The following is a 15,927-nucleotide window of genomic DNA, read 5'->3' on the forward strand; positions in this document are numbered from 1 at the left end:
ATTTTTTTAATTGTTTTCGTTTTAATTCTGGAAAGTATCATACGGAAGTGTTCTACGTATCATATTCAGGTAAACTTCTCTTATTCTTTTACAAATATTGATATCAACGTAGAACATATTGAGCATTATAGCTCTGGTTCATACTATCAAATTATAACATTGTGCATTTTTCAAAGTAGGTGGGAATACAAATGGACATAAATTGAGGCCAACAGCTTTGTGAAGAAAGCAGAATGCTCAGCTACAGTTTGTACAAGAAGCAAGTTTTCTACTTTTAGCCTGTTCAAAATCTAGTTTGGAATGATTCATAACTGCTTTACTAATGTTGCAAGCTTTAGTGTAGGCAAAAAATGAAGCACAGATTTGGATACAAGGCAATTGTGATATGCAACATACTTATTTTGAACAGCCTGAGTAGATTTATTGGAAAACAAAGGTTCAGATAAAGGACAAGATTTTAAGGGAGTGGGGAATAAAGTATTTCATTCCTACAAGAATAATTTCACTGACATGATCTGGGCAAACATTGACATCAGAAGATTTAAATCTGTAATCCAATCAAGGAAAAGAAGATAGGAATCTTGCAGATGACTGCATTTTGTATTCTTGTAATGTCAAACAACATGAGGCTCAGAATAGCCATGAGAGAAAGGCTGCACTGAGAAGAGACCACTATCAGGTTGTCATCTGAGGTACCTAGAGGTACTCAATTCGATTGTATTCTTTGAAAGCAGGGCTGGATTTACATATAAGCTAAATAAGTTACAGCCTAGGGTCTTACTCCATCTTAAAAAAAAATCTTTTCTTTTTTAATATTTTCACAGGTGAACTGCGAACATCATACAAAATTATGATGTCTTGTTATGATTTTTACTATCAATGTTAATCACCAATCAGTTGTTACTTCAAGCGGCTTGCTTGCTAACAATGATAACAGTAAATGGTAGAATGAGAAAGTAGTGTGGCCTTTTGGGTTCAGATTGAACTGGTGCATGCATCAGCTGTACTGACTCCATATATGTGTGTTGTGTGTGATGAGTATACATGAAATTGAGTTAATTGCAAATATGAGTATCAGTGTTGTCAACTGGAGAGAAATTTCCCTTTTCATGGGAAATTTATATCTTAAGAGGGGAAAAAGGGAAACTGATTCCATGGTATGTGGCCCTTCCTCTCTGTTATTTTGTGGAGGGAGAAGGACCTCATATATGTTATAGCTTAGGGCCACAAAAAGTTTAAATCCAGCCCTATTTGAAGGATTCATAAGAAATATTAGGGTAAACTAAATATGAGACTCAGCATATGGACTATCAGGAGTGTTGACTGAAAATTCATGTCAGATTGAATCATAACACTCAGTCATTTTTGTGTAACAGTAAAGAAACCTATCAATTGCTACAAAGAAAGATAAATAAGTATTTAAAAGACCAAATAAATATTTTAAAATAAACCAGTTCATAACTATAGCAATATAAGAACATTATTTCTGCAAGGGTGTTGCAGAAGAAATACATTCAACAAATAATTTTAAATAATTGCCAATTAATAAAACATACCATTTATTATAAATTTATAAAAATGCCAATTAAAAGAAATTTACTAGCAACTCCATGATGGCACTAAGTTAAAATTGCATGAAATATCAATATAAATGGAAATAAACCAACACAATGTTATGACACACAAAAATAAACAATAGACAACATTGTCCCATTTCTTTGAAAGGCCACAAGGCTAATAATGCAGAAAGGGGATAATTAATGCAGAAAGGAAATAATTAGAAATAATAATTGCAATGTTAAAGGAAATAACACTGCATTTCAAACATTAAAAAAATCCAAGCAGATGAACTGAGAGATGCACTAAAAAACCTGCAAACACAACAGAATATTGGTGGCCCACATGCTCAATGGCCTCAATATTGTGGTTAGCTTTTATTTTCATTCATAGTGATACTGCGCACAATTTGGACATGGTGCCATCATGGAAGCTAAATTTCTATTCATTGATATTATTATAAATTTATACTTATTGGTATTTTTTATTAATAAGTAATTATTTTAAATTACTTTTTGGAAAGGACTCATTCTGCAACATCCAGAATTTTTTTTTTTTTTTACTTACTTGACTTCCCATGTGAATGGCACATTCTTACTTTATGTATATTAGTTAAGTTTCTGTAATATGATTGTATAACAGCCACTGATGACAGCTTTACCATTTTTCCTTTCTTATACATTTTTTTTTACTACTCATTTAAGATAGACAGACAGATAGGACAGGAGAGGAAGAGTAGGTGGATGGGTGTACAAGCAGGCAGAGACATATAGAGCAATTAAATGTTTCCATTTCTAAATTAGGATTAGTAGAGGCATATGATGTCCATATGATGCAAGAAAGCAAGCTTATGCAGCATCAGCCAAAAAAAAAAAAAATAAATAATAATATATATATATATCCCATGCCTGTAGAAGCAGTCTCCTCTGTTAACAAGTACAAACCAGGCTGAAAAAAATTCTACCCCTTGAGCCGTGTGTACAAGCTTTCCAGGACTGAATTGATCGACAAGGCTCTCATCATATACTCCCTCCTATCGTGTCTGAGCAGAATTGCAGACACATTCAAATTCATGGCTTTTTTTTTTTTTTCAACAGTGACCTGTACTTGTTAAGTAATTCTGCCGGTCTCCTACTCTTAATATCATTAGTACCAATGTGTACAACTATATCACCTTTTGTGCCCTTAAAAGATGATATCCGCTCTACAATGTCATCAACCTTTGCCCCTGGCAGACATACCCTGGCCCTGTTCCACCTATCCTTTTTACAAAGCATGTTCCCCGTTTCTCTGACAATAGAGTCATCAACAACTACTAGTTCCTGTGGGACCAGCGCACTCTGCCTTGGGGGTTGCCGCTGTGTTGCCTGATGACCAAGTGCAAGCTCTGGCATTGATGTGGGCAGCTGACAGCTTGATGGGCCACTCAATTTAGATCCTATGAGGGCATCCACCCTGTCCTTCAAGCTTTCATATAGGCCCATAACAACGCTGAATTGTCGCCTGATTTCCTTACACTCCTTACATCGCACACACACACAAAGACATCACCCATGGCAATATCATGTCCTACCCAATTGCTCCACAAACATCAAGCAAGCAGTGCATTTTAAAAGCCTGTGATACAGAGGTCAACTGCCGCCCTCAGTTCTCCCCTGAGCCACAGCACTCCCATTAGCTTGAGTCTTTTGCTTTGCTGCTCTGAGTCATGATTTCAATTTAATTTCAATAAAATTTCAATTTAAGTACAAAATTATAACCCTAAACTTGTATCCCAACACAATTATAATGCTATATATATTTTTCAGTATTGAGTATTATCTACATATTCCGTTCATATAACTTCCGTATCAAGGTATGTATTAATTAATTATGTTACGTTTGTAATCTAAGTCGTTATATGTATTTAGTTAAAAAGTACAATTTAATTGACAATGAAGTTTAACAAGATTAATAGATTTTACTGATTAATTGACAATATTATATTATATACTATACTATACTAAGCTAATGCTGTCTAGTTCAGGATATAACGTTGTATCGTATAACAAATGCAGCAGGTTACGAACGGTAAATCTATGGACACTCAAATAAAGTATTAATTAACTTCCAAATCTCGCTGTGTCAATTCAGAATAAACTAAGGATCCTGACTAGGTCTATAAGCTACTTATAGAAAATAATTTAATATAACAATTGGTCAATAAAACGGCTAAATATGGCTAAAAAACTTTTTGTTCAGCTGCAACTTGTAACACATGGATTTGATACCCTTACCAATACTAAGTAATATCTACAAAATCACTATCTAAGTTAAACTTTAAACTAAGTATCGTAACTAGGAACATAAAGCTACTCTAGAAAATAAGTTAATATGCCAATTTACACTAATAAAACAGAAAAAACCTCTCTATTCCAGGAGCAGAAAAATTTCGTCTGCACAAGGCTACTTATAAAATTAATAAATTTTATTTTCAACTGCTCATTTATGCATGACCCACAAGAATAAAAAAACAAGAAAAAATGAGTTTGGGTTATTATATCCTTAAAACACTAGATTTTATAGGTAGTGTATGATTATAGCTACACTAATATCATATTAGACTATTCCAATCTTTTCACTTTCCTTATTTAAAAAAAAGAAAGAAGAATGAGGTGTGGAAAAGACAGTGAATACGTGGGAATGGAAGCTAGAAAGTGAATAGATAGCAATGTTCCTTTGCTTACCCTACTAATTGACATGTCTCAGCAAACAAAAGAGCAGACAAACAAGTGTTAATTTTTGGCATCAAAATAACTGAATTTCCAGTTGCTAATGCAGACCCAATCCTCCAACACAGCATTAGAAGGGGGTTGTTGTAATCTTCTGTAATCACTCCAACAACACCTAAAAAAAAAAGACAAAAATGTAAGAGCTGTTAAAAAATTTATATACATAATTGGTTGTAATGTACAGTACACTTTCAGAATAACGGCACCTTCCGGGATTCGAGGTTCTGTTATTTAGATTTTTCCATTATACACAAAGTTTTATTTTTATATATTTAATGCAGAAATAATGAGGCTAAATAAAAAATAAGAGAGATTAAGAATGCAATTTTATTAACTGCACATAAAAAAATATAAAGATTTTGATGACCCAAATTTATATTCTGCCATTAATACACTCCTGCTTACACCCTGTTTTATTTTGTATTATTACATCAAGTTTAGTCTGCACGGTAGCACAGTGGTATCATCACCGTCCTCCTCACATGGTAGAAAAGGTCCGAGTTCTAATCCTGTAGATGTAAGGAATCTTTATGAGCCCTTTTCACTCTGTGGATGAGTTAGTCCATCTCAGGTGTAGATAGCAAGGTCCCCCCCCCCAGAAACTGGGGTTTTCGTCCAGCAAAACAGGCAAATCAACCAGAGATCACATGCAATTTAGAGGCATAATGCACATGGGTATATGAATTAACTCTTTGGGTGACCCTAATGTAATAGTTTGGATTATATCAAGTTTGTCTCTAAGCTTTAATGTTGTTCTTTTCTTCTCTGTATCAGGTTTATTAACTTTAGAAGCCATAGTGAGGGGTTTTTAATTTAAAATAAACATAAAACAGTGGGATAAGCCATGATATCAGTACAGAATTCACTTTCAAAATGGCGAATGTAAACAAATACAGTAATCATGTGAATTGCAGTTTTTTTTTTTCAACACTGCAAGACATCTGTGCTGTATGTAAACATCCGATTTCAATGTGCCGTTATTTCGACAGTCTACTGTACATAAGTGTTCGTGAACTAGCAAAATTTTAATTTCCATTTTGGCTAACTTAGCAGTTATCAAAAATAAATGACATTTTTCTGGACATAAAAGAAATAGAGCTCTTTCATTTTTCATGCATCTGGAGGCATATAAATGTTAATATATAAATATACAGTCATTAACACTTTTCTCCTATAATTTTGTATGTTCACAGATATGTAACACTTTTAGACTAGAAATGGAATATCTGCATAAGAGTTTCAACACTGATTAGAATTTACTTAAAGACATAACCACTGTCAAGGGTAAGGGGAAAAGCTTTTGCTTTCGTAAGGGTGACTACAGTCTCAGACACTTTAAATTTCATGCAGTGGGGCCAACTGATGATGTTACCAACAGAAAATTCTAAGTGGGAAGCTTTCAGGGAAATAATCATAGAACCTACTAGGCTTTTCATACCAACTAAGAAATACTGTTTAAGGCTTAGACCTAAATGGATGTCAGATGAACTGATGAGACTAGGGGTAGATAAGAAAAATGTATGGGATGCATACAAATTATCAGGTGATTCTATGGTAGATATAAGTTAGTCTGAAATCAAGTTACAAAGGAGGTTAGGCACGTGAAGGCAGATTATGAAAAGTCTCTGGTAAAGAATAAAAAAAGAACAGCAGCAAAGACTTCTATGCTTATATAAACAGTAGAAAGGAGAGGTTGAATCATATTGGGCAACTTGATGTCAATAGTTTAACTATTGATGACCCTGCTCAGGTTGCTGACAAACTGAATAGGTATTTTGCATTTACATGCACACATGAGGAATTCATTAGGAAGGGGATACCAGAAGGGGACACCATAAACTTCTGGTGTCCCCATCAAACTCTAATGGGGACCGAAATAATTTAGTGATAACTGAAAGGAAAGTGGAAAAGAAACTGCTGAAGCTAAACATAAAAATGGTTCACTCTTTGGTGAATGGTATTTATGCAATTATATTAAGGGAGGCAGCAAAGGAGGTAAGCAAACCCATAGTCACAGTTACAAGAGCACCATTAGATTTAGGGAGGAGAGTACCTATGGACTAGAAATCTGCTACGAGGATATCCCCATTTGATCCGCCCCATTTCAATTTAGAAAGGGGGCGGATCAAAAGGTGACATGAGTAATTACAGACCTGTTAGCCTACCGTCTGTTCCAGGGAAAATAATGGAGTCACTGGTTAAAGACGTTATATGCAGGCATTGGATATTATGATGCAGTAACAAAGGAACTGGATAAAAAAATAATTTTGATATCATATACTTGGATTTCAGGAAGGCTTTTGATACTGATGGACACAAAAAGACTGCTATACAAATTGGTGCAATGTGGCATTAAGGGCAAATTACTGCTTCAATAAAGGTATGGTTGAGTATGAGAAGACAGAAAGTGGTCCTCAATGAGCACTGCTCTTCCTGTACTAATGTTATTATTGGAGTCCCCATAGATCAGTATTGGGCCCACGGTTGTTTTCACTATTTATTAATGATATTGATGATGGTGTATTAGGCTTAATGTTTAAGTTTGAAGATGATACAAAGGATGGCAGGGTGGTTATTGAATAATCAGGTAAGGTACTCAACAAGATTCAGGAAAATTTGGTCGATTGCCTGAGAAATGGCAGTTGAAGTTTAACATTGACAAATGTTAAACTTCTTTGTACTGTATATGGGTAGCAGTAATCCCAGATTAATATACCAACTGTGTGGTACAACACTCAGTAGGGGAAAATGAAAACGACTTGGGGGTAACTGTGCAGTCAGATATGAAGTCTGAGTAGTGTAGACAGTCTACACTTCTGAGTAGTGTAGACAGACTGCCATGATAGTCCACGGGATTTTGTCAATGATATTCAGAAACAGTGTTAGTAGGGATAAGGAGATGATTATCCCTTTGTACAGGGCCACGATTAGGCTGCATCTCGAGTAGTGTATACACTCGAGACCTCACTTTAGGCAGGATGTAGATCTACTGAATGTGAGCAAAAAAGGGCAACAAGATTATTTAAGGCTTTGAATGGATTGAATAAGGTCAATGTTGATGGAATTCTTCCTCCTGCTGAGATTATAAGCATGAGGGGGCATAAATGTAAACTGAGGAAGGATGGCTGCAGGATTGATACCCAGAAGTTTGCTTTCAGCCGATTGTTGAAACAAACTTCCATCTCTTGTTGTGGAAGTGGGTAGTTTGAATAAATTCAAGGAAGAACTAGACAAATTCTTGGAGGGGACGCATAGGTGAAGTGGATAGTTTATTTTTTTTTTTTTTATCATATTATGCGATAGCAGATGCTCTATAAGCTTGCTTTCATGTACCATTTGTTACTAGTAATACTAATACTAAATTCCAATATTTTCTAAAATCCAAGCTTTAAATAATTGTTTTTTCTAGAAATAGGCTTAAATATAATTAACATAAATTATTAATACTGCTTACCATAAGGTTTCCAATTTGCAGTATCAAAATTCTTCAGTTGTGCCCAACCTGCATAATAATAGAAACTTTGAATAACATTTGGAATATCTGAATCTCGGACCTTCTGAGTAGACTTTCCAGAATTCAGAGCCTCCACCTCTATATACAATTTCTGTTGCTTTTGAATAGTACGTGCAATACTACAGAAAGGAAAAATATTTAAGTATAATGATACCAAACTTACTTATTTAGAAAAGTAATACTATTTCTATTACTCTTTGAGAAGAAATCTGTGAAAGAATTCATAAAATTACCTCATGCAGATGTTAAACTTCTGGTTTGTATCAAATTGTAAATAAGAATTGTGTCTTATACCAGTACTGGCAAAAATTATGCAAGGAAGTAGAGTTCATGTACCACTGGCCTAAAAAAAAAAAAAAAAAAACCTCAAATAACCAACTCTGCTCTCAAAGCACTTTCAGGTTTAAAATTTGATGACTATTCTGGATTTTATGTCCAGTGATCTGACCACAACCATATAGTGGTCCACAAGATGTTTGGGTATTCCATTTTACATATGCAAGATACGTTATGAGAGTGACAATAATCAATATCTCTATTACATATAAAGGACACAGGAATTGCAGACAACTGATGGTCCACCATTATGAATCTTTAGTCAGTAGTTTCTCTGTCACTGCACCTGCAACCATAGGGTTCCTAATAAGGTTTAATGGTGAAGCATGCTCATAACTGGAGATTTAGTTTGCAGGGTTTGTGAAGGGCTAGGTGCAGATCTCATGCCATGCATGGTTCCGTACCTAGGAGTGGAATACCAGTTTACTGTCTACATTTTGTCCATATTAGCATTAGTAGAGGCATATGATGCAAGAAAGCAAGCTTATGCAGCATCAGCCAAAAAAAAAAAAAAAATCCGCTGTAGTGTCCGTGAAAACGCGCTGATTGCTTCAAAAATCTGCTCTGTAACTCGTGATGTTAAATTAGAAAAAATGGAAAAAGCTTTAAATCTGTGGATAGAAGACCAAACTCAAAATAAAATTCTGTTAAGTTTATTCATAATTCGTGAAAAGGCAAAACACTATTTAGTCCAACCCCTTTATCAGCACTTTAGCGAAACTGGTGATAGCACTGGCGGGATACGTTTTTTAGCTATAGCAAAGGCGCTGGTTTGAAAGATTTGTTTGAAATTTCTAATAAATATTACATTCAATATTAAATTGTTTCTTATTTTCATTTCGATGCCCATTTGCTTGCATTTCACTATGTACTGTCTATGTACATAGTCATATTATGAAGGTACATATAATACATACATAGACAAAATTTTGGACTAGTTTTTCTTATAAATTTCATACTTTGGAACGGAACCCCTTTATTACTATGGGAGCCATAACTCAGTATTCACGTTTTTGGTATTCGTGAAATTTCTCATGAACGTAACCTCCGCGAATAGCGGGGGTTTACTGTACCTCAAATTCATCAAATTTATTTACCAAACTCCTAGCATTGGTGTACATGCAAGTATACATGCACCTGTTCCTATTCTTAGCTACCCTAACACAACCCATGTGTTTACTTGTACCACAATGACTCCCAGCAGTCTCTAAAATGTCCTGCATCTTGTTTTCCAGTCTGCTGCTACTTCCAATAGAAGCAGTGCAAGAATCACTTTCACCTCTGCCAGTGGCTACTGTTAATCTATTAGTCTTTGTATCCCCCTAAGCTAGCAGTTTTCCGACCCACCTAACACTGCCTTGATAGCATCAGCAAATATTCTTGCACTCTTTCTATTTAAGTGTATTCCATCCCTGTAGAAGCAATCTCTCCATAACAAGTACAGACCAGGTTGAAAAAAATTCTACCCCTTGAGCCTTGCACAATCTTTCCAGGGGCGAATTGATCGACAAGGCTCTCATCATATACTCCCTCCTATCATGTCTGGGCAGAATTGCAGACACTTCCAAATTCAACCCTAATTCACGGCTTTTTTTCAACAGTGACCTGTACTTGTTAAGTGATTCTGCTGGTCTCCTACTCTTAATATTATTAGTGCCAACGTGTACAACTATATCACCTTTTGTGCCCTTAAAAGATGATATCCGCTCTACAACATCATCAACCTTTGCCCTTGCAGACATACTCTTGTCCTGTTCCACCTATCCTTTTTACAAAGCATGTTCCCCGTTTCCCTGACAATAGAGTCACCAACAACTACTAGTTCCTGTGGGACCAGCACATTCTACCTTGGGGGGTTGCCGCTGTATTGTGTGATGACCAAGTGCAAGCTCTGGCGTTGATGTGGGCAGCTGACAGCTTGAAGGGCCCCTCAATTTAGATCCTTCGAGGGCAGCCACCCTGTCCTTCAAGCTCTCATATAGGCCCATCACAATGCTGAGTTGTCGCCTGATTTCCTTACATTCCTTACATTGCGCACGCACAAAGACATCCCCCCCATGACAATATCATGTCCCGTACCCGATTGCTCCACAAATATCAAGCAAGGAGTGCATTTTAAAAGCCTGTGATTCAGAGGGCAACTGCTGCCTTCAGTTCTCCCCTGAGCCACAGCACTCCCATTAGTTTGAGCCTTTTGCTTTGCTGCTCTGGTCTGAGTCATGATTTCGATTTAATTTCAATAAAATTTCAATTTCAGTACAAAATTATAACCCTAAACTTGTATCCCAACACAGTTATAACGCTATATATATTTTTCCGTATTGAGTATTATCTACATATTCCGTTCATATAACTTCCGTATCAAGGTATGTATTAATTAATTATGTTACTTTTGTAATCTAAGTCGTTATATGTATTTAGTTAAAAAGTACAATTTAATTGACAATGAAGTTTAACAAGATTAATAGATTTTACTGATTAATTGACAATATTATATGATATTGTATACTATACTATACTATACTATACTAAGCTTATGCTATCTAGTTTGGGATATAACGTTGTATCCCAAACTAGATAGCATAAGCTTAGTATAGTATAGTATAGTATAGTATAGTATACAATATCATATAATATTGTCAATTAATCAGTAAAATCTATTAATCTTGTTAAACTTCATTGTCAATTAAATTGTATTTTTTAACTAAATACATATAACGACTTAGATTACAAAAGTAACATAATTAATTATGTATCGCATAATATGATAGAACGTATGATATAACGTTGTATCGTATAACAATGCGGCAAGTTAAGAACGGTAAATCTACGGACACTTAAGTATTAATTAACTTCCAAATCTCGCTGTCTCAATTTAGAATAAACTAAGGATCCTGACTAATTCTATAAGCTACTTATAGAAAATAATTTAATATAACAATTGGTCAATAAAACGGCTAAATATGGCTAAAAAACTTTTTGTTCAGCGGAGCTGCAACTTGTAACACATGGATTTGATACCCTTACCGATACTAAGTAATATTTACAAAATCACTATGTAAGTTAAACTTTAAGTATCGTAACTAGGAATATAAAGCTACTCTAGAAAATAAGTTAATATGCTAATTTAAGCTAATAAAACAGAAAAAACTTCTCTATTCCAGGAGCAGTAAAAAACTTTGCCTGCACAAGGCTACTCTCATTCTGGGTGGAACTGAGTGCATTCTGCCTCATACACTTGACCAGAACTATTAAGCATGTTTCACAGGGAAGAGAATCTAGAATCTGCAAAATTACATTTTATCCATATGGGTGGAACCGAGTGCATTCCACCTCATACACTTGACCAGAACTACTAAGCATGTTTCATAGTTAACAGAATCTAGAATCTGCAAAATTACTCACATCCAAACAACTTACCATAGCACATGCCATAAGACACTGAGAGATAAACTTCACCAATAGTTTTCTGGGCAATTATCTGATCAGTGCCTAGGTAATGAACTTACCATCCCATAACATTTGGAAGATGTCATATTAGACGTAAATGCCCGTTTGTGCTTTGTACTGAGATAACATACTGCAACACTTTAGTTGCTAGGGATACTTATGGCTTGAGCATTTTCTGGAATAGTGGATTAGATGTGATGGTTTATGCAGCATGGCTGGCACATTGATTAGAAAAGAATACCATGGACTTTATACCTTAAAATTCACTAATAAAGAATCATATTTGACATAAAACTTGACACTGCTGTGGGTTTCACCTTTTTTCTTTTTTGAATGTGTTTTTCTTATTCATATACAGTTATGCCCCCCCCTCCCCCGTATCCGCTGATTTGTTACCCGCAGTTAACCACTGAAAAAAAATGAAAAACTTAACACGTATTACTCACGTGTCCAATATGATGCTTTCCTTTATTTTTTATGATGTTGATTTTAAATCAAATAGCTTCCCTTTATTTTTTACAATGTTGCATATGGTTTGGTCGCCAACGTTGTAATGGTTCTTTAGAGATTTAAGGGATGCATCATTTTCAAACTTTTGAATAATTTCAAGTTTTTGTTTAATTTTAAAACACAACTCTTTCATTTGCCCATTATTTTCGCGATTTCTAAACAAAAAAAAAATTCCGACAACCCTGACATCCGATAACGATACAAATACAAAATTTGTCCTTTTGCAGTGCAACGGAACACAACAATTGATGCAACACACTAAATCAAACTAAACATTTTGTTGTTTCTTTTTGTTTTGAGCGGTAGGTGTGAAGATGGCAAGGGGTTGCAAGATAATAGGTACACTAATCTCCCAGTGATGACTTATAACCGGTTCTTGTTGCTTATTTACAACTTGCAAAATATCTGTTTATACCTATTCTAGTTATTACTTGAATTTTATGATTTCTGTTTGCTTGTTTTTTTTTTTTGTTTTTTTTTTTGTTTTTTTTTATTTGGAGTCTTGAAGTGTCCCGGTTAATCCAATCCCAGTAAATCAAGCGTCTGCTGTACTTTATTATTACCGTATTTAATGTTGGTAATGTCTTACTGCGTGTTTAATTTATCAATTAAACTTTATTATACATAGTATGTACAAGAAAATCACGTTATATATGGGGCCAGTAGGTGTTCGCTTATATCCGGAGTTTCAGCCATCCACAGTAGATCTTGGAACGTATCCCCCGCTGATATGGGAATCTTACTGTAATTTGTGGTGTAATTTGTGAAAAATATCTCAAATATACAACAATTGTATAAATTATGATTTAATAAGTCTTGCAGTTCTTTTTCTCACATAGGCATTTCTAATACATACATAAAAATACTTAATTTTGTTTTAACCAACATTTCAGCTTTTAAAGTGTTAATAGTTATCAAAATTCTAGTTGTGTAGGTTCACTGACTCTCTCAAAATGTTTGAGGTTTGGTTGAAGAGTGCAAGGAAGCTAAAAATCTGTCTAAAATTGCCTTGCTAGTTAACATTTAAAGTTGGTAATACATGCACAGCATGTTAAAATAACCATATTACTACTTTCTCACTTCAACACACTTCTCAAAATCATAAAAGAAATGCATAACATAAATATAAAAGCTTCCAAATGTAGTCTCACGAGTTCTAGTTTCTATTAACTATTCTGGTTCCAGTTATGCACTGTATCAAAATAAAAAAAAAAATGTATTTCAATATAACGTATTATTGAATACTATCTTCCAATCACATATAAGCTTGATTTTTAAGACAATCCTCTGCCCCCTTCCCCACATCCATTATATTAGCAAAAAAAAAAAAATCTTACTTGTACAGATAAACAGCACGCTCATGTCCGGTGAGAGAACTCCATAGTTTTTGGGCCTCCTTTGCAGAAGTTATAGCACTATCGACATCATCTACTTCTGGTATTACCACAGTGGGTTTATTTAACATATCAAGTTCATGTGTATCACATTTTTCGGGAAATAGCCATGTGCCATCAATAAAAATTCCAAAATGCTTATTTTTCAGCAGCCATTCCTATTAAATAAAGAACATTATGAAATACATTGGTAGTATAAGAGGGAAAAGAATTTAAATAATAATATTTTCTTAATTACTACTTTATATGTATCAAAGTCAAAAAGTTTTGGAACTTTTGAAACAAGTTATTTCTCTTAGTGGCATGGTGTGCAGATAAATTAAAAATAGAGAATAGTGAGAAAATGAGCACTTCAATTTGCATAGAGTCTAATCTGTCTTTAATTTCTTAAAGGCCTACAAATTATTTTCATATGTTTTCGGCACTTTCTGTACCACTTCTTCAGTGACTACAAAGACAGCAGAACAAGTAGATGTGGTTTCTTAATTGTACAGTTACCACATTTACCTGTTCTGCTGTCTTTACAGTCACTAAAGAAGTGGTATAGAAAGTACCATGAGGCATATGAGAATAATCTGTAGGCTCTTAAGAAAATAAAGACAGATTACACTCTACAGGTTGCTTATTTTCTCACTATTCTCTTAACTTTTGAACCCACCAAATGATGCAGTCTGTTTTTTTATATCTACGTATATAGCTGTATGCACAGTTAATTTGTGTTCATGTGTTCTTCATTGAAGTGAGTTGTTTTTGTATTAATGCACAAGGATGGTAGGTAAAATATAGTGGGATTTTATGTATCATGTGGAGACAACCTTTTGTCCAAATGATATAATTATGATCATTAATGCTTTCAAGCTAAAAACTTGTTTTAATACCTATCTCGAATGCATTAATGTTTACACAAAAATGGGCTTTATCTGTCCACGAACATTACACGATTATATGTTGAATTTCTATTTTGCTGGCACAGACAATCAAAAAGTTAATGGCACATAATTTGTTGTTATAACCTTCTGAACCACAGCACAAGATAAACCGGTGCCTCCGAACCAGGTGGGCAGGAGCAGCAGTGCATAGCACATGCTTCTTGATTAGACCGGGGTTCGAGCCCATGACCACCAAATACGGAGGATACGGAAATGTCAGGGAATGACCACCGCATATCCCCAGGGCAATATGGCCTTAGTTGCTAATGTCCTAAAACCAAATAACAAACAAACAAACTAAAACAAGATAACCAAAATAATGTGCAATAATTGCTACACATACTACTGGTTCCTTGTATACTCTACATAACAATATGTTATGGTTCTGCTCTGTGAACTTTCCCCAGCAGTCTATAATACAATAACATGGAAATTTATATGACTATATCAAAATTGCAAGTACAAAACAGGAAGAAAGTTTAATTAGTTTACTAAAAATCATGAATGCATGAATTGCCCAATGGGCATGGCATCTTGAAGGTCTGAGGAGATGTGCTTTACTGGCTAAGGGCAATCCTGTGCCAGATAACCTTCTCCACCTTAGCATATGGAATCTACATATGAACATGTACGTTATCATGTGCAGGATAACCTTTTACACCTTGCATAATGGAATCTACATATGAACACCTAGAAGTGGGGGGGGCTGGAACTGCTTTGATGAGCTATGGGACCACAGGTCTGTGGACGTTGCTGATTGTGGAGGAAGCTGGATGCTGCAATATGAAATAGAAGAGGGAATGGAAAAAGGAAAGTGGACTCCTCCTTTTTAATAATTAGATGCATTGAGACATCAGATTTCTCTATTCATACTGGTGTTGGATCTTATGTTGGTCTGTTTCAAATGAGACTCCAAGAATTCACTTTTTTCTTTGGTTTTTTTACTCAAATTTGTCAGGTCAAATAGGCTTTCTGAAACTGAGCATAACAATCATTACTCTTCTTGACATTTCCTAGTATTTTCCCTAATTATGGTTCTTTCAAAAAAAATTTGATATTAAACATTATATATATATATATATATATATATATGTATATACACTGCTCATTTTTTTTTTCTCTACACAAGGTTGGTATACAGGCTTTTGTAGTTATGTTGAAAATGCTGGGCAGGCAGCCTTTTCAATTGTCTTATTAGAAGCAATGTTTTTTTTTTTTTAATCAGATAGGTTCAATAACTTTCACTTTTTTCCTAACACTATCAATGACTAATGCTACTGATGTATTGTTATTATTCTGAACAGCTACAAGGAACTCCAGAAAGTTGCAATCCTGAACACTTGTAGGATAGTTAGAGAGCTCCTCAACCAACAGTAACACCAGACATAACAACAACCACCCTGTGTACTTGGTAGCAATACCCATCACGAGGTGGAACCCCCAAGCAGGGAAAAATAATATAAGAG

At 34.8% G+C, this 15,927-nt stretch overlaps 1 protein-coding gene across 1 annotated transcript in view; it reads right to left on the reverse strand.

Moving 5' to 3' along the window:
• The window catches only part of LOC150076668 (aldehyde dehydrogenase family 16 member A1-like), a 111,334-nt gene that overhangs the window by 94,335 nt on the left and 1,072 nt on the right, over positions 1–15,927 (reverse strand). Inside the window, exons 2-4 of the mRNA XM_090386600.1 lie at positions 13,476–13,690; positions 7,783–7,961; positions 4,284–4,443 (exon numbers count right to left, since the gene is read on the reverse strand). Of these exons, the coding sequence (XP_090242726.1) occupies positions 4,284–4,443; positions 7,783–7,961; positions 13,476–13,690 (554 nt within the window). The remainder of the gene's footprint in view (positions 1–4,283; positions 4,444–7,782; positions 7,962–13,475; positions 13,691–15,927) is intronic.

The sequence above is a fragment of the Mastigoproctus giganteus genome, chromosome 12, assembly GCF_048544385.1.
Source record: "Mastigoproctus giganteus isolate SK-2022 chromosome 12, ASM4854438v1, whole genome shotgun sequence".
NCBI lineage: Eukaryota > Metazoa > Arthropoda > Arachnida > Uropygi > Thelyphonidae > Mastigoproctus > Mastigoproctus giganteus.